General features: G+C 40.8%; 1 protein-coding gene across 4 annotated transcripts; it reads right to left on the minus strand.

Moving 5' to 3' along the window:
* Positions 1-4,609: 4,609 nt before the first annotated feature.
* Positions 4,610-6,748, minus strand: Arl4a (ADP ribosylation factor like GTPase 4A). 4 transcript variants are annotated; one of them, XM_028768811.1, is made up of 2 exons: positions 6,599-6,748; positions 4,610-5,621 (listed from the first exon to the last, which is right to left on the minus strand). In XM_028768811.1, the coding sequence occupies exon 2, from the start codon at positions 5,533-5,535 to the stop codon at positions 4,933-4,935; it is 603 nt and encodes a 200-aa protein (XP_028624644.1). In that variant the 5' UTR covers positions 5,536-5,621; positions 6,599-6,748; the 3' UTR covers positions 4,610-4,932. The 4 variants fall into 4 exon arrangements, with proteins under 4 accessions (XP_028624644.1, XP_028624645.1, XP_028624643.1 ...); XM_028768812.1 differs by having other exon boundaries at positions 4,610-5,618; positions 6,599-6,694; XM_028768810.1 differs by lacking the exon at positions 6,599-6,748 and adding an exon at positions 6,040-6,152 and having other exon boundaries at positions 4,610-5,618.
* Positions 6,749-19,084: the final 12,336 nt, after the last annotated feature.

Here is a 19,084-nt window from a genome sequence, read left to right on the forward strand (position 1 = left end):
GTCTTCAAAACAAAACAAAACAAAAAGGTCTAAATTATATAGTATTAAACAATTGTTTTTGGATTACAAAGTTATTTTCAATTTTCTTTCCAGTACTGGAGACTAAATGAAAGTCCTCAAACACACACTCTACCAGAATCATCTCCTCTGTCTCACTTTCTGTAACATTCTGTAACAACTGGATTTTATGTTAATGTAATGGTTAACTTTAATGAGTACCAGAATCACCTGGATGTTGTAAGCACCAAGACTGCTGGGGCCCAACCCTAGAGTTTCACATTCCTAGGTATGGAGTGGAGGCTGAGGTTGTGTGCTTCTTCCAACAGGTTCCTAGCTAATAATGCTTCCAGTCCATCACTGTGTTAGACCAGTTGCAGTCATTTAGAGGCAGTGTCATAACAGTCTATTCACATCTGCTCTGTGTGGGACAATCCTCTAGATAATTGTTCCAGTAATGCTTTAAAGATTTTTTTTTTTAATTATGTGTCTGTGTGAGGGCAGACGCACATGAATTCAGATACCTAAGGAGGCCACAGATCCCTAGCGCTGGACTTACAGGCAGCAACGAGCTGCCCAGCATGGGTGCTGGGAATTGGACTCTGGTCCTCCACAAGAAAATGTGTGCTTTTAACCAATAAGCCATCTCTCCAGACTTTCAGCAATGCTTTAATTGTACCTTATCAAACTGGGGTAAAGACCCACCTCTCCCAAAATAGGGCTTATTCAGGCTAATAATTTGGGGGGGGGGTGTTTGTTTGTTTGTTTGTTCCTCCAGTTTACTTGTAAAACCATCTTGCCCATTATGGGTAAAACCAATTGCAGCAAAAGAAACAAAATTTTAAAAACATGACCAGAAAGGTAAGGAGATAGCTCAGTGGTAGCATGCAAAGCTCTGATTTCGGTCTCCAGTATGGGATGGGAGGTGGGAAAGACCTCCAAATTCAAAGTAATTTAAAAACAACAAGCATTTTGAAAATCTACCCTTCGTTTTGGAATTTTAATTTTTGTGAAGTAAAGTACTATTTTATCACTACCTAGAAAATAACCAAAACTTTCACTTTTGTTTCTGGGGAAATGTTAAGACTTTTATCATACCCAAATGCTGTAAAAATGACTGAGACTTCAAAGACCTGGGGGTATCTATACTTTCAGAAGTCCTACCATCCTGCCATTTTGTGCTATGGCACACAGATTCTAAGAAAATTCATACTGTAAGCTCTCATCATTCCTATCCCATGCCTTTTCTTCAAATATATATGCAAGGAACATTCTACTACTGTGTTCAATGTTTACTGTGTGTCAAGTCCCCTAACTACCAAAGCATTTAATCCTTTTATTCAACAAAGCAATCCCCAACAGTAGATATGATCCTCAGCTTACCAAAGAAGGAACTAAGAAACAGATATTAAACTGACCAAGACAAGTCTAGTAAGTAGGTTCCAGTATCAAGTATGGGCTTGTGTGGCCATAATCAATGATACCATACTTCATCCCAACAAATCCCTACTCAGTAAGAATGCCTTCCACACATCATTTCCCTCGCTCTTCTCAAGCTGTGAGTCTACATGTTACTGGAACATTGACAGGTTTCAAAGGATTTGCTCCAAGAGTTATATGTATGACAGAAAAATGCCAAGATTTAGCACCAACTCTGAACCTCATGTTTTTAGTAGTACAATTATTCTTCTCCAAATCTAGTCTCTCCTTAAATATCCCAGTATTTTGAATTTGCATAAAATTGGAACATTCTCTGGCTGAAGTCTATTGGGAATATCTTTGGTCTTCAAGTATTTTAATTTGTGATGTTTTTGGTATCATTTGCCCATATGGAAGCAACTTTAAAAAAAAAAACTTGAGTATTCTACATTAATACTATCCATTTCCAGAATGTCCTGCAAAAATGAAATTTTAATATAAAATCTTAATCTAAGTATGATATAGTACATGCTTATAACCCCAGGCAGCACCCAGGAAGTACATACATAGACTTTATTTCAGAAAAACAATAATAAAAAATTGAACTTCAAATGACAGTCTAAGGCAAGACTCCAAGTTGAATTAATTTATTTTGAAGAAACATTTCTGTGTTTTGTTACTGCTAAAAAAAAAAAAAATCATTGTCTATATGATGAAACCATTACATTAAATAGAACACTGAAATACTATACCAGATTTCTCTCATGGCCACTATAAACAATTATACTCTTCTAAGCCAACCACTCTGGCAATTGGCTTATTTTTCATTTGCAGTGCTAGGACCCAAACCTAGAGCCTTGTACCTGATAGGCAAGCACCCATCATACCCATAACCCCAACTCCCACAAAAACATTCTAAATTATGTACCCTTTACTCTTGTTCTTCACCCATCATCCAATTACCTACAGACTAGTCATTGATTTCCATCTACATATCCTAACACTGCATTTTTTAGCTTCCTGTAAGGATTTTATGGTTATTAATGGATTTATCTATGCTAAACCATAACATTTATAATCTATTTTAGCATAAGTTTGGATATATGAGTCTTGAAATATCAAAGGATATTTTAAAACTTTGCTCTACAGTAGTAATTTGAATTTAGAATGTTTAACCCAATTAATACTTTGTATAAACCAACTCATCTCCATACAGTTAACTGTTTCAGAAATATCATTTAGGTGCTGGAGATGTAGTTCATTGGTAAGATGATTGCTTCACATACATGGAGCCCAGGGTTTGATCCCTGACACTTTAAAAAGACAAATAGACTTTGAAAAAGGGTGTATTTAATTTAAAATTAAAAACCTACATAGATTCATTCATTAGCTTATGTGACTAATAGCTCTAACAGGTGATAGAAAATTCGAACTTAAATTTTTAACTGAAATGGTTCATATGAATACAACTTTATGCAATGGCCATTTTGCTGTTCTATAAATAAGGATAACATGGACTTGCCAATCCAGTTCTTAGGTACCAAACAAAGATCAAGAGCTAGTTAGCATAAACTGTTTTGTTTTGAGACAGGGTCTCTTTCTGTATCCCTGGTTGTCCTTGAACTCAGAGATCTGCCTCCCAAGTGCTGAGATTGAAGGCAGAGTGAAAATTTTCACTGATTTAGAATTGAGGAAGACAAGCTTTAGTGTCCCATCATAGACTCAGGGATTTGGGAGAGGATCCTGAATTCAGTATAAGTAAAGTGTGTGGGGGGGAGGGAGCTCCTAGAAAATAGTCTTCTGTGGAAACCCCACCAGGGAAAATCCAAACTAGTATAAAACTAAATAGCCCAGCTGATAAAAGTTCTTCTTGCACGTCTAATTAAAAGCTGCAGAAGTGGAAATACATATAAACTCAAAGTGAGACTGCTCTCCTAATGCCTCCAGCTGTTTATTGGTAACTATTCTATAAATATAAACACTCTAGGCAACCATTCCTAGTGCAGGTACATTTGACATGGACACTCCACTGGGTGCTACTTCATTTTGTAACAAGAATCAAAGTTCCAAAAATTCACCTATGTCACTGAAAAAAAAAATGTAAAAGCTCAAAACCAAACCAAGTCCTGCTAGCAAAATGCACTTCCTTTGGTGATTTCAGAACAAACAGCTGTTGGCTTCAAACATAGGAAACATGCTGACTTGCTATATGTGATTACTGGAAGTAAGTCTTCCTGGAGAGAAAAATTAAAGTTCTTCCCTCCTTGTAATTTCACTTTGTTTTTATGACAGTAGAAACAGCACCAGTTAATTGTCTTCAATGGCTTTGCTACACTTCCTCTTCATTTTCTAGGATCCTAACTCCCATCTGCACTACTGTACCATTTCTTTCTACAGCCAGAGCTAGGACGCTCTGAGAATACTGTTCAGCCAATTAACAAAAAGATTAAAGCTCAGAGCACATATTGAAAGGTACCTTACATTTTCATTCCATGGCGCATCAGGTGATTATAAAGCTTTCATTTCTCCCAAAATGCTACAAAAATAGATGAAAAAAATCTGTTTCCATCCAGTAAATAGTAATAGAACAAGTATCTTTTAACTGGATTATTTAGAGACTATGTATTACAGTAATTCCCTCTAACTGAATTCACCACAACTTTCTCTATAAATCCATTCATGTGTTCAAGCATATGCATTTAGTCAACATACCCATATTTACATCAGTCGTTTTTTAAGGTTCAAGTAACAGTGCGCTTCTGACAATGAACTATTTCTACAATAGCTCCAAGACCCAAAAAAGTTGTTTTAAACCTGTGTAGACAGATGCATAGCTATTTCTAAAGACTATACACCAAAACATGCTTGTCAGGAAAACTAACCCATGCATTTAAATATACCCCAAATATTTTAATTAATGCTAGACCAACTAAATTAAACATTTTCTAGAATTAAAGAGATAGCATTAAATTGTTTCCAGAATAACATTAAAAACCACCTGGTCAAAACCTCCAAAAATAACAATAATACTTCCTTCTTATCACAGTGTGTTCAATTTAAGTGTGTGTGAACATGTACACACTGATCTACCTTAACATTTCCATTCATTAGCATTTTGTGTTTTACAAAGCCTTGTTTGCAATTTCTTGGCAAAGGCTTCCCCCCAAAAGATACAAGCACAAAACACTAGGCATATACTCTTCAAAGTTTTATTTCACTAACTTCAGGTCAAATTTCCACAAAATTGTTTTCTGGTCAATTACTAGCCTTTTTTGGCTTCCCAAAATGGTAGTACCAAAAGATTTGTGGGTCAGGGAGAAGAGACCACTTTAAGAAGCATTGCATTTACTCATCTTCCACAAGGCAACAGAGTTGGGTATCTGACTGTTCAACAAAACAAAGCTTTAATAGCATCCGTGAGGGCAGACAGGCAAACCAGGCTGTAGACACTCTTCAGCTTGTCAGAAATCAGACCAAGGAAAACCTATTCCACACCGATATAAAAGGTACTGCCATTCATCTCTTCTTTTTCTGTTGCCGCAACATTTTTCTCCTTTTAATTATCATATCATGTAGTTTCTCAAGTCCTTCCTTTAGCCCATCTCCTATGATTGCACAGGTGGGCTGCAAATGCCAAGGGGTCGATGAACTCAGTTCACTCATTGCTAACAACTTCTCAATCTCTGAGAGAGAGAGTGAGTTCCTCAGGTCTTGTTTGTTAGCAACTATAAGCACAGGGACTCCCTGATTTTCTGATATCCTAGTTATTTTATGAAGTTCAGTTTTGGCTTCTTCCATTCTCTCAACATCGACAGAGTCCACCACAAACACGATGCCATCTGTGCATCGGGTATATGACTTCCACAGTGGTCTTAATTTCTCTTGACCACCTACATCCCAGAAGTGAAAAGTGACGGTTTTGGAATTGCCCAAGGTTACCTTAATTTTCTCAGTGTTAAATCCTTTGGTAGGTACGGTATTTACAAATTCGTTGAACTGCAGCCTGTATAAAACTGTTGTCTTTCCAGCACAGTCCAAACCCAGAATAACAATGTGAAAGGACTGAAAGGACGGCAGGCTGGACAGGATAGAGGTCTGGTCTGACAGTCCATTCCCCATTTCCAGCTGCAAATGGTGTCCCAAAATGAACGCGTTCTTCTTATCTGCTACAATTTCTCTTCCTGGGTGATCGAGCTACACGACTGCTGGGGAGGAAATGAGTAAGTTATTACTGAGAGCGCATTAAAAATGGGGTTTCTCTACTTTCGCCAAAAATAACCACACGAGGGACTTAATAAAACTTGCTGTGAGTAAACAGACCAGATGAGATAGTAAACATACTCAATCCAAAACAAACGATGAATAACTGTCACCGAAAGGCTTTGATTCACTCTAACTGCAGTAACGTGTACTCTTCTCTGTTCTCTACGATCCCGGACCTCAAAAGCTCATTCTGGAGACAACCCAGGCACCACTATCCCGTCACCGTATCCATCACCAAAGTGCCTTTCCTTGGCAGAAAACTCAAAAAGGCAGCCCTATCTGGGAGATCTAACCCGGCACGACTCATCGAGTACCCAGGCTCACTTTCCTGGCTCCATCCCCGATACCAAAGGCTCTCACCTCCCGGGCTGGAGTCCGGATTCCAATGGGGGAACATTGGCTGGTGTCTCTCCGCGCGAGGAACGCGCCACAGCTCCTCTCAGCCGAGACCTCCGCGCTGCTCTGGCGGCCGCCCCACAGGGAAGCCCAGACTCGGCCTCTGGCCACGCCCACCCTCACGGCCCACCCAGGCCCCGCGATCCCATTGGTCAGCGCGTCAGGGCGGCCATGCCACTCCCGCCCCGGCACCCTAATTGGCGAGGGTGCCTGCCACTCCCAGGACGGCCACACTAAGGGCTCGCTCTCGGCCCTAAGGCACCACCTGTTGCCCTAAGTGGGAAACGAGGCATCGCAGAGGGCGCCGAGCCTCAGCCGCAGGTTTCGCCGCCCGGCCGCCCCGCGCACCTGCAGCACGGGCCACCGTGACGCAGCCCTACACGGCGGGAGCCGCCAACCACGCCTCGGCTCGCCGTGCGCCGGAGCTCGCTGGGCCGCACCGGCCCCTCCAGACACCGAGCGGCTCCGGTAGTACCGCGTCCACCCGCGGGCCTCTTCTCCAACGTGACCCCGCGCCACTCACCTGGCTGACGGTCCTCCGTCGTCCCGCCTCCGCGGCTGTCAGCCGCCGGGGAGTCTGTCCCCGGACAGCGGCGAGGCCTGACGGCGGCCGGGCCGACGCCGCGCGCCAGCCGGGCTAACGGTGCTCGCCAGCCTTGCTACGGGCCGCGGCTCCGCCCCTCGCGCCGCGCCTGCCCGCGGGGGTCGCGCGCGCGCGCGTGCTAGCCGCGTCTCCTAGCAACGCCCAAACAAGGTCACGTTCCGAACCTTTCGGGGCCTCGCCGCGGGCGCAGACGGGCGGGGCTTCGGCCGCCGTCTCTGGGTCTTTCTGAGGCCCCAGGCTGGATGCAGGAGGGCGTCGGCGGTACCGCCCCTCTTCCTGTCACCCTAGGGCGGCCTCTGGGCGTCGGCGGTGATTCAGGGTCCGGGATGTTGGAGGACACTGGCCGGGTGGGTCCCTTACGTCACGTCACAAGGCAGCCTAGGGGAGTCTGCGCGGCCGCCTTCCCCAGCACGTGCTGGCTAGAATGATAGCCTACCTTTTGTAAGCCAAGCGTTACCTCCTGAGTCTAGCAACGCCCCACAAGTTGGAACTGGAACCAGTGCCCCTATTACGGAGGAAGAAATGCACTGAAACGCAAAATATTGCCCGTGACTCAAGAAAAACTGGTGATGAGGCTGCAGCTGATAACTTACGAGTAGTGGTTAAGCACACTGGGTTGCATAAAATGTAATTGTATCCCACTATGTTTGGCCATAGCAGGCAAACTGTCCCTTTGTGACTATTCCAGTCTTTGTAAAACAGAATGAACCAAATTGATCATGAACCAATTATAAAATGTCAGCCGGGCAGGGGTGGTGCACGCCTTTAATCCCAGCACTTGGGAGGCAGAGGCAGGCGGATTTCTGAGTTAGAGGCCAGCCTGGTCTACAGAGTGAGATCCAGGACAGCCAAGGCTGCACAGAGAAACCCTGTCTCAAAAAACAAACAAACAAACAAACAAACAAAATGTGACCAGCAATCCTTTAAAGATGTTTATAAAAACAAAGGGCATTTTAAAGCTTGGTAGAACCCACAGGAAATTTTTTTTATCTGGAAGGCTATAATAATAGTGCACTTTAAAAGTATATTTTAAACTAGGTTCTGGCCAAGCATGTGGGAGGCAGAGGAAGACAGATCTGGATGCTTCAGTGCCAGTGCGGTCTACATAGAGAGTTGCAGGCCAGCCAAGGCTACTTAATGAAACCCTGACTCTAAATAAATAAATAAATAAATAAATAAATAAATAAATAAAATATTAAAAAAATAAGACATTGTAACTTGCCTAAGAAATGATATGATCTCAAAACTACCATAACCAGTGGTGTTTATTTTATGAATACCAGAAAGGGCTGGACTTGTTTCTTTGTGGTTTTGTTTTGGTTTTCTGTTGTTGTTTGTTTGGGGGGCTTTTTGGGTTTGTTTTTTGGTTTTGTTTTTTCAAGACAGGGTTTCTCTATGTAGCTCTGGACCAGGCTGGCCTCAAACTCAGAAATTTGCCTGCCTCTGCCTCCTAAGTGCTGGTATTAAAGGCATGTACCACCACCACCACCTTATTTCTGTGTTTAAAATAGCTGATATAAAAATCTAAGGAATAAGCACAGCATCTAGCTTTAAGACCGCATCATTAATTTAGGAAGAAAAAGCTAGAAATCTCAAATGATATATTCTATAAAATTATTGAATGTAATCAGAGTTAAAGATTGTAATTAAGTATGGGATCTCATTAGCCTAAAAAGTGAGAAAATCTTTTGTGCAAGAATTGCTCTCCTTGGAAATTTAACAGGGATTCTTTATTAAGCTGGAATTGTTTGCAAATCTCCTTAAATAATTTAAGGTAAAACTGCATCATTTACAGTAGTTTTGCGATCAAGACCCTACAGGTGTTTCATGCTCAGTTGCATTCTTAGAAGCAAAACAGACGAAATCTGACAAAACTGACTCTAGCCTAGCAGAAACCTCCATGCTGAACAGCACTTGAGTGTGTTACTCTGAGCTTTTAACTAGAACAGTCACTAGCAGCCTACAGCCTGTGCATTGAATTTGAGAGATAAGGATTTTTCACGTCCTAAAGAATTCCAACAGAAAGAAAGACTATTTAATATAGACAGACCATCTGTGCCCCTACAAAGCTTCAAGTATTTGGCCTTTACCACTGTTTAGAAAAATGTCTGGTATGCCTACTCTATAAGCAATAATAATCATATAAAAACAGCAGCAAATGATTTAAAAGCCACAAAATTTCTGAAACTCACTCTTCATTTTGCTGCACAGAGCCCATTTAGGTATTTTACTTAGGTGCTCTTTGTTCCAGAAGGATGTTACCATTGGGCTATAGTTCAAAAACTGCACTGCTGCACCCTAAGGTGCCCTGGAGAACATCTGGAGGGTCTGTGGGAGATTTTATTTTTTGAGGACAATACTGCCATCTGTTGTATTGTATTTGAAACTACAACTGTTAAGTTTGCATCTACCTAAATAAGTGCAAGTTTGAAACTCTCCTGAGAAACACTCACTGACAAGGTTAAGCAGACACTATGTCCTAAGAACTTCCACTTTTTAGTTTCAGTTCTCCAGACTCAGCTCAAGACCCCTCCAGTCAGAACCATAAAAAGAGGAAGCGGGGATTGATGATCATATTTCAAGTAGGTGTTATGATTAGCTAATGACAAGCCATCTTGTGCAACTATATTAAAAATGTATAAAGTTTTCCTTTCCAATAACTCTGCTGGTGAACTGATACTGTTTCCACTTTAAACCACATCCCCAACCTCTGAGCAGTTCTGATGTTTGTACTGTCTCTGAGACAGAAACCGTGAGAATTTATTGCTGATGTTCTCAGAATGTCTTGATGTACCCAGAGATTTCCCGTCTCGTCCTGACAGAGCTATGGAGAAAGTCAGTGGTACCTGCTGGATACTGGTAGGTTAAAAGGATCATAGTGCAAGAAGACTCTCATCCTTCAACTTCTCTGAATCACACTCTATATTTTCTCTCCAGGAAACCTCCTCCAAACTCTAATTCAGAGCAGAGCAGACGTTTTTATTAACAGGCAGAAGTGTTTAAATTCACTGGGATCATTCGTGTCCATGTAGAAATTGGCAGAATACATATTGGAGCCACACTACCTGGGTTCACGTGATGTACTGCCAATGTTGACTAGTCTCCGATCTCTATTTTATTAAGAAAGGTGATCTTCCTCAGTGTAGTCCTATCTAATTTTTTGCCCTAGGCAGTTTTGTAGAGAAATACGAGTCACAGTATTAATGTGTATTTTATTGTTTTACTTTATGGTAGCATAATAATCTATAGAAGGAAATACAGATATACAATGATATGTAAATGAATATGCTGGCTTTCCTTGTGTTGTGTACTGAATGCTTAGTCTTCAGTGTGTAGGTGTGGAGACTATGAAAACCTTCAAAGATGGAGCCTAATGAAGATAATTAGATCATGATGGTACTGCCCTCAGACAGGGATCATATTGGTATCAAGTAGCTAATCACTAGAGTGGGCTATTAGAAAAAAAGGATGAGCTTGGGGTCTCCTCTGTCTCTTACTTCCTTTTTCCATGTTTCCCCTTTTCTGAAGACCTCTGCCATGAAGCCCTCTACCACAGCTGAGGATATCTGCACCATGCTCTTGAATCTCCAGGGTTATGAAGTACTTAAAACTCTTGTGTTTGTAAATTACCTATTTTAAGCCAGGTGGTGGTAGTGACAGATGCCACTTTAATCTCAGCATTCAGGTAGCAGAGGCAGGTGGATCTATGAGTTTGAGGCCAGCCTGGTCTACAGGGTGAGTTCCAAGACAGCTAGCTACACAGGACAGCTATATGTACACACTAAGGCTTGTGCTTGATTCAATGCAGTGGGTCTCTAAATGGCTCTTATCAAGACACAGATAACCAGGATTTCTATCTGACTAAGCTAAGCATTCTCCATTGGTATCAGGTAGAAATGAGGTTGACCCCTTCTGACAGTGACCATCTGGGTCTTTCTGCCCTTCCTAAGTAGTAAATATTGCACAGATATGCCAATATATCACTTGAAAAGAACACCAGTGTATCAGCTTGGAAATACATTACCTTGCTTGAGAAGGCCCGTCTTCCTCTCTCTTGGTACTCACTCTAATACTTTGACTTTAGATTATTACTTGTGTCTGACAGTTTGATGGTTTATGTATGTGTTTAAACAGAGACCACTCTGCAGGGATTAAAACAACCTAAGCACCCTTTAAGAGTGGGCTGATAAATCTACATCCACCCCTTAATGAATCCTAATGCTTTCACATTTAAAATTTTGCCTATTTCACAAATAGACAATAAGATTCTTCTATTATATGAATTTGATTAGGAATGCCTTAGGGAAACTAATATTTCATTATTTGTTTGGTCCTTTATTGTGAATTATATGCAAATTACTAGTTGGTAAAGATCAATGATAAATACTCACAGCCATTTGTCAAAATGCTAAAACCATTCTGAGCAAAAATTCCAGTTTCTTCTCTGATAATTGGTAAGTTTGTTGATAAATTTGTCTCTGTTACAGAAGAGAATGCCTTATCTTTCTACCCTTCTTTCTATCTTTCTGTTTCCCAGACTTTGCCCTTTGGGAAGTTATTCCCTTCCCATAATGCTCTGGGTCACATCTGCATCATGTTGGGAAGTGTACATCTCTTCTTCAGTAGATGTGAGGGTAGACCAAGAATCCTGGGTTTTGAGCTGAATACAGCATGAGTTTCTCAGCTGATAGAGAATTTGGATCTCAAAAGGTGTTCAGTGGTCCAATAATCACAGCCATTCGTGGGCCAAGTATTTCAATTTTTGGCAAAATAATTTGTTCAAACACAGAAGACTTCTGGTCCATTTGGTTCCAGAGTTGCGTGTGACAGAAACCACAGCCAAAGGCTTTGTCTGAATAGTATCCTGACTATTATTAGCTCTTTCTCTTTTGAGTTAATAGCAGCTACATTCAACATGAAACCAACACTGTTAATCTGATTCTGTATCTGGCTTGGTTCACCTTTCTGGAAAGCCCTTGAGCAAGGTCTGAGTGACATCTTTATCTATGGTTATTTTGTTTACAGACACTGGTGGCTTTTCCAAGCTACTAATTCTGAGTCAATCCTGATTGTGTGCCACCTGATGAGAGTAGAGTGGACCTCCTTCCGTTTCTGTTTAACTGCTTAATCCTGATCCTCAACCCGCAGTCCCTGATTTGGAGCCTGCTGCTGAAAGCAGAAAAGAGCAGTTCGTTGTCATTAGTATCTTACATTTTCCCTTAATCTTAATCTTTTCCCGGGAGGAACATAACCTATCTTCTTAGTTACTGCTGGTAAAAGTTTTACTGAATGTTTTTAAACTAAAAAAGGATTGCTTTACTCCCAGCCTATGACAAGTGTTGCCGACCTCTCAGCAGGTCCACCATTAAAAAAGTGCCAAACACCATCACAGCAAAAACCCGCTTCTGACACCAGATTTTTTTTTTATTATTATTACAGTGTAAGATGGCCTGCTTTAGAAAGAGAGGGGCTTCAAATGCTATGGTTCAAATACCATGGGCTCTTTCTGTTTGCCTGTCTTACAATGAACAGAAGCTCTGCCATTTGCTAGTGGCTTGTCTCTGACCTCAACAAGAGTATCCAAGTGTTCATCAGATGGTGAAGAAGGGAACAGAGGAGTGGATGGCTGGAAGCTTTCTTTTGAAGAGTGTCGAGAGACATGCCCTTTTAGCTCAAAAAGCTGTACAACATTTTCCAGAACTGTCGAGTGACCACAGTTTTTACTGGTAGAGGATCAGTGGATGAGATCTACAAAAATATGCAAGTGAGGTTTCTGTTGTTAAATGGCAAGATAGAATACAAAATGAAGATATCAAACTAATCAGTAATTTTGTTGTCCTTTCAATTTATTTTATATCACTTTGGGGGAGGGGGACGTGCATATTTAGTGTCTTAGTTTGCCTTCTGTTGTCTCAATAAAGACCATGACTAAAAGTAACTTGAGGAGGAAAGGGTTTGTTGGTTTATATATCCTGAGTCATGGTCCATTCAGGGAAGCCAAGGCAAGAGCTGGAGGCAGGAACTGAAACAGAGACCATGAAGAAGTAACTGCATGTTCTGATGGGTTAATCAGCCTGCATTCATTGACTACCTAAGACTTCCTGCCCAGGGGAGTCCCCACTCATAATGGGCTAGGCCCTCCTACATCAATGGTTAACTAAGAAAATGCCCCTACAGACTTGCATTACAGGTCAAGTTGATGGAGGCATTTCCTCAACTGAGGTTTCCTCTCCTCAAATGAGCCCAGCTTGTCTCAAGTTGACAAAACTAGCCAGCAAATTTAGAAACAAATGTTTTTAGCTTCTAAGTGACTCACAAAGTTATATATTTTCAGCAGAGATGTGATTTTAAAAATTCAGACTTAATCAGCCCCAAGTTAGCAATCAGTAGGAACATTATAGCACATTTTGTTTCATTCTCTGTACCATTGGCATTACTCTTGGGTGTATTTTCAGTACTGTGGAGAATACTCTAAATTTCTACCTTGTACTTCCTGAATTGTTCCATAAAATCTGAATTTCCTACCAATGTGTCTGATTTGTGGCAGACATAAAAAGTGGGAACAGGAGTGTAGCTGAGGTGGTAGAGTATTTGCCAAGTCTTCATGGAGCCCTGGGATAAGACGTTCAAGATCATCAGGCTACACAGAGTGAGTTTCAGGCCATCATGGAATACTTAAGACACTTCAAAAAATGGGAAAATAGTAAACAAGACAGATAAATGTTTTTATAAGAAGTGGAGTTTTAGGGGAAAGGAGTGTAGTGTTTTGAATAGGAATAACCCCTGTAGGCTCATTTGAATACTTAGCCATCAGGGGGTGGTACTAAGGATTAGACAGTGTGGCCTCTTGGAGGAATTAAATCTCTGGGAGTGGGCTTTGGGGTTTCAGAAGCCTAAGTCAGGCCCAGTGGCACTCTCACTTCCTGCTGAAATTTGGATCCAGATATGGATCTCTCAGATACCATGTTTGCCTGCAGACCATCAAGCTCCTCACCATGAAGATAAAGGATTAAGCCTCTGAAGCTATAAGCAAACCCCAATTAAGTGTTTTCTCTTACAAGAATCGCCATGGTCATGATGTGTCTTCACAACAATAGAACACTGGCATGGGTGTTTTCCTCCTCCTCACCTCTGTGAATACATACATACATATATATATATATATATATATATATATATATATATATATGAATGAATATATATATGACACAGCTGATCACCGCTTAGTTGAGACTATAGTTCTGGCTTTAGCATCTCCCTACCCAGACCACCACTCATTCATTCATTCACTCGGTTACTGAGCTTTTCCTAAGTTCACTTTTTTTTTTTTCCTAAAAGCTTCTGAATAGTGAAATACATGTATACCCAGTGGTGTGTGTGTCTAAGGATGAAATGTGTATACTATACATGCTACATAAGTGCTCTACTGTTGCAGTAAATCTCCAATCCAAATATGACCGGTCAAGGAAAACACAACTCAATAATTGTGAATATAAACTGCATGCCTAGATTGGACAGATTCACCACTACACTACTATATTCCCCAGCAATGAGACCCTTATAACTTTTGGGTTTCCAAGCCACAGGCTTGTCCTTCCACCTCCTGCTCTTCCACCCTCCTCCTCCCAGTCATCCTCTCTCCCTCTCCCTCTTCCCACCAACCTTTATTTTTCTACCTCCCCTTCTCTGACCAATCACTGGCTCCAGCCTTTATTTTGCAAATTAAGGTGGGCAGAAGATACAAGAGAAGTCACCTGTGTACTGATTCACTCCTCCTCTGCAGCCCCTCCCAGGAAAGCGGAATTAGCATCAAAATACAAGGCCTGGCTATCCACAACACTCTACCACTGAATTATTTGGCCTTGATAACTGAGGTCCTCCTCTTATTTATTCCTTCTCCTTTTCATTTGCCTCCCACCAAGTTCTACTCCCCTCACTTGTAGCAGATGCTTACAATCACCAGTGAAAGTCTATGAGGTAAATAAGTAGGTGTAAAACATGCTTCCATTCAGATAAGCTGAAGCTGAAAATCAAGGTCATGATTTAGCACGTGTGCTCAGCCCAGCTAACGATAGTGCCAAGGTTTCCCTGAGGTCTTGTGAAGGACCTATCTAGATACCTGGCACTGTTCCATGACATTGCATCAACAGTGGAATCAACCACACTGCTTTCAGACCAACCAAAGGAAGCTGAGATGCAGTAATCCTTAGTCAATTGTATGCTGGAAGTACATAATTTGCTTCCTGATTTTACAGGGGATTACAAGTAGATTGCCCGAGTTTCAGAAGATAGTTTGGACTTTTAAACAGTATTGAGACTGTAAAAGACTATGGGGACTTTTGAATTTGGACGGTTTGTGTTTTGCACATAACAGTAATATGATTTGCTACAAGCCTTTGTGGAGCAGGGAGTGGAATATGCTGGTTTGAGTGAGAATGTCTCCCAAAGGGACATTTGCATGCTTGGTCCTAGTTGTTGGACAATTTAGGAAGGACAAGGAGGTAGGTCACCAGGGTTGAGGTTTGAGATTTCTAAAGCCCACATCAGTCCCAGTCCTGCCCTCTCTGCCTCCTGTTCATGAATCAGATGTAACCCCAAGGTTTCCCTGGGGTCTTTTGAAGGGCCTATCAAGACCCTACTCTCTGGCCACTATCCTGGCACCATGCTCGCCTACCTGATGGCACACTATCTGCCATGGCGGAAATGGACTAACCCTCTAAAACCCGTAAGCAAGCCTCCAATTAAATGCTTTTGTAAGTTATCTTGCTCATTGTGTCTCTTCACAGCAATAGAATAGTAACTAAGGTAATACAAAGGGAACGGGTTCTAGCAAGACTTAACTAGAATTGCTGTTCTATCTGGTAGTGATTCCTAGATAACCCGGGGGAGATTACACTCTTGTGCTGAATAGCATTATGACAACTTGACACAATTAAAAGTCATCTGAGAGGAAGAAACCTCAATTTAGAAAACGCCTCCATAAGACTGAGCTATACACAAACACGTAGGGCATCTTCTTAATTAGTGATTGATGGAGGACGGCCCAGTCCATTGTGGGTGGTATCACCTTGGGCTGGTGGTCCTGGGCTCTATAAGAAAGTAGGCTGAGCAAACCGTGTGGAACAAGCAAGCAAGCAACACTCCTCCATGGTTTGTTTCTGCATCAGTTTCTACCTTCAGGTTCCTGTCCTGTTTGAGTTCCTGTCCTGACTTCTTCAGTGATGAACAGTGATGTGGAAGTGTGAGCCAAATAAACCCCTTTCTCCCCAAGTTTCGTTGGTCATGCTGTTTCATGTGTTGCAATAGAAACCCTAACTAAGTAAACTCTATTAAAGTACCTTTAATTCTTATTAGGAAATTAGACATAATCCTATGTTTTTGTTATCAGCTTTTTCATTAAAAACTGAGGAATCGTTATTTTGTGGCCATCACTACCTATAATCTTTCTGAGCTTAGAGCAGTTTTGGTTCTGAAATACAAAGTGGTGTCCCTGGGTCATGTATATAGTTCATAAATGAGAAGTACTTGACTGTTGTGCTGGCAGGAGCTGCTCATCCTACAGAATATTGTCATGAAATTATTAAGAGGTGTTGTGAATTCCTAAGGGCTGTGCTCAGGTCAGCAATCACTAAGGAATTTGTTCTCTCTCTCTCTCTCTCTCTCTCTCTCTCATATGTGCACATGTGTGTGCATGATTGTGTGTGTGTGTTTCATCTGGTGTTCATGTAAGTTCATATAAAATAACATTTGCCCTTATAAAGCGTACTTGGCCTTTTGTAAGCACTATTTATTATATTTGGAAGTCAGAATCTCAACACAGTGATTTTTCTTGTTTGAACCTGTACCATTAGAGGCCCATTGGCTACCTTAGGAACTGCTGATAACATCATTCTAGTAATGTCCTTACTGGATGTCCAAATTTAGAAAATCCTACGGTCAAGAGTAAGAAAATGGCACTCAAAAGGAAAGAGGAAATGGAGGGGGGCTGGTGTTTCAGCATTTTCTTATTAAATCAGATCGTTAGTTTAAAGTATTTCTAGCTTGATTAAACACCATTGAAATCTTCTCCCAACTCTCTAGTGTCCACAGATGCTCTCTTATGCTCCTGATTTTCTAGCAGTGTTCCCAGAGTTCTTCAATCAGCAGTAGATGTCTGTGAACCCAGCATGAGACATTTCTTTTTACCTAGGTTTGTGAATTTCCAACTTGGAACAACAGCAGTTTTACGAGGATTGGACAGAGAAGAAACACTATCCATATTCTCTCGTCCTGTGGTCACCATCTGGGTTTTTTTTCTATTTTAGAAATAAAGCTGGGGCAGTAGTGGCGCACACCTTTAATCCTAGCACTTGGGAGGCAGAGGCAGGTGGATTTCTGGCCAGCCTGGTTCGAGGCCAGCCTGGTCTATAGAGTGAGTTCCAGGAGAGCCAGGGCTACACAGAGAAACCCTGTCTCAAAAAACAAAAAACAAAAAAACAAAAAAAAAAAAAAGAAAAGAAAGCTATAGATCAAAGGTATGTTTAACAGAATATAGCAAAGTCTATCAGTTTTTCACTGTGTCCACTTTTAACCAATACTCCAACTACTTAGAACAATAGTTTTGTTGCAAACCTGTCTATCAAGGCTGACTAATAAATAGCCCCATGCCCCAAAGCTATCCATAGACCATAGCAGAGATATGTGGATTTTGTATGTTATCTCACACAACAAAAGAGACTTTGCAGTGTAATAAGAACACTGAGATAAAAAAATACTATCTTGGATCATTCCAGGACAGAATGATCCACTAGACCTAAACTAAACAAAAGGGTCCTTATCAATGAAGGAGAGAGACAGGAGAATCAGAGTAGAAAAAGAAAAAGATATAATCAATAACAAAGAAGAGGAGGCCAGATATGTGAGGGGGGACACAGAAGGAGCTGGATAAAACAGAATGGAGGGAAATGATAAAAATTATATTTTAATAACAAAATAAAGACATGACCAATGGAGGACGAGGCTAGACAGGGACACAGATTTTTGAAAATACTATTTTGGTAGTTGATATCCAAACCAAAGAGTTCAGATAGTCACTAGAATCACAAAAATGAAGGAAATGAGTTCTTCCCTAGAACTCCAGAATGTTGTCTGTTCGCCTAATTTAGAATTCCTAACATCAAAAGTATACTCAACCTATGTGCATTGTTTTAGGTCACTGAGGCTGTAGTGGTTTTTATGTGGCATTAGAAAAGAGATTCAATATGGAAATCACTAACTGGACTTATGGTGTTATTGATAACAATAACAAAAAGATAATAATAATAAAAAAGAAACCATGAAGTTGGGGGAAGTTGGAGAGATGTAGTAAGAACATATGATCAATATACACTGTATAACTCTATGAAATGTTCAGAGAATAAATAAAATGTTATTTAATGAAAAAACTAAGAGATCCAATTAGAAATTTGAATAGTTAATAAATAATGCCCTATATATAGAAGTATGAATTTTATAATGTTTGAAAGCATTTAAAAGATTACCTCATGTATATACCTCTATCCATACATATAGGTCTTGGATGGAATGTCTATTTAATGAAGCTGGAATATGATAAGTGTAGCCAACTCTGTTTCTTACTTGGTCTTGTGTGTGTGTGTGTGTGTGTGTGTGTGTGTGTGTGTGTGTGAAATACTATATTTTTAAACTTGAAAACTTCTGACACTTCATTTCAGCTTGTTTTCTTAAAAATCTACTATAGTAACTGAATGTTGTGTTTCTACTTGAAGACTAGAATTGTTCTCAACCTTCCTAATGCTGCAAGCCCTTTAATACAGTTCCTCATGTTATGGTGACCCCCAACCAGAAAATCATTTCATTGCTACTTCATAACTACAATTTTGCTACTGTGATGAATTATATTTTAAATATCTGATGTGCAGATATCTGACATGAAACCCCCAAATGGGTTGTAACTTACAGGTTTAGAACTACTGGTCTAGAATATAGTCTACAGATTCTTAGCTCTGGCACTGTTGATATAATTCTTTGTTGTGGTAGGTGACGGTTATCCTGGGCATCATAAGATGTTTAGAGCATCATCAGGCTCTGCTTATATGCCAGCTGCATTAGATGTTCACAATTATGAAAAACAAAAGTGACTCTTAAGTCTTTACAGTTGTCTCTTGGGAAACAAACTTGGCCCTGTGGTGAAAACTACTACCACAATTTGGTGGTAACCCTTTTAGCATCCACATGGATGCTTTGGATGCATTTGGATGTTTTGAGTAGGGAAATTATCAAAACAACATAGATGGATGTTTCCACAAAATTCACGTTTATGTGTAAAGGAAGTCAACAACCGTGGGCTGGAGAGATGGCTTAGCGGTTAAGAGCACTGACTGCTCTCCCAGAACTTCAAATCCCAGC

This window comes from Grammomys surdaster, unplaced genomic scaffold (assembly GCF_004785775.1).
Source record: "Grammomys surdaster isolate TR1022 unplaced genomic scaffold, NIH_TR_1.0 188, whole genome shotgun sequence".
NCBI lineage: Eukaryota > Metazoa > Chordata > Mammalia > Rodentia > Muridae > Grammomys > Grammomys surdaster.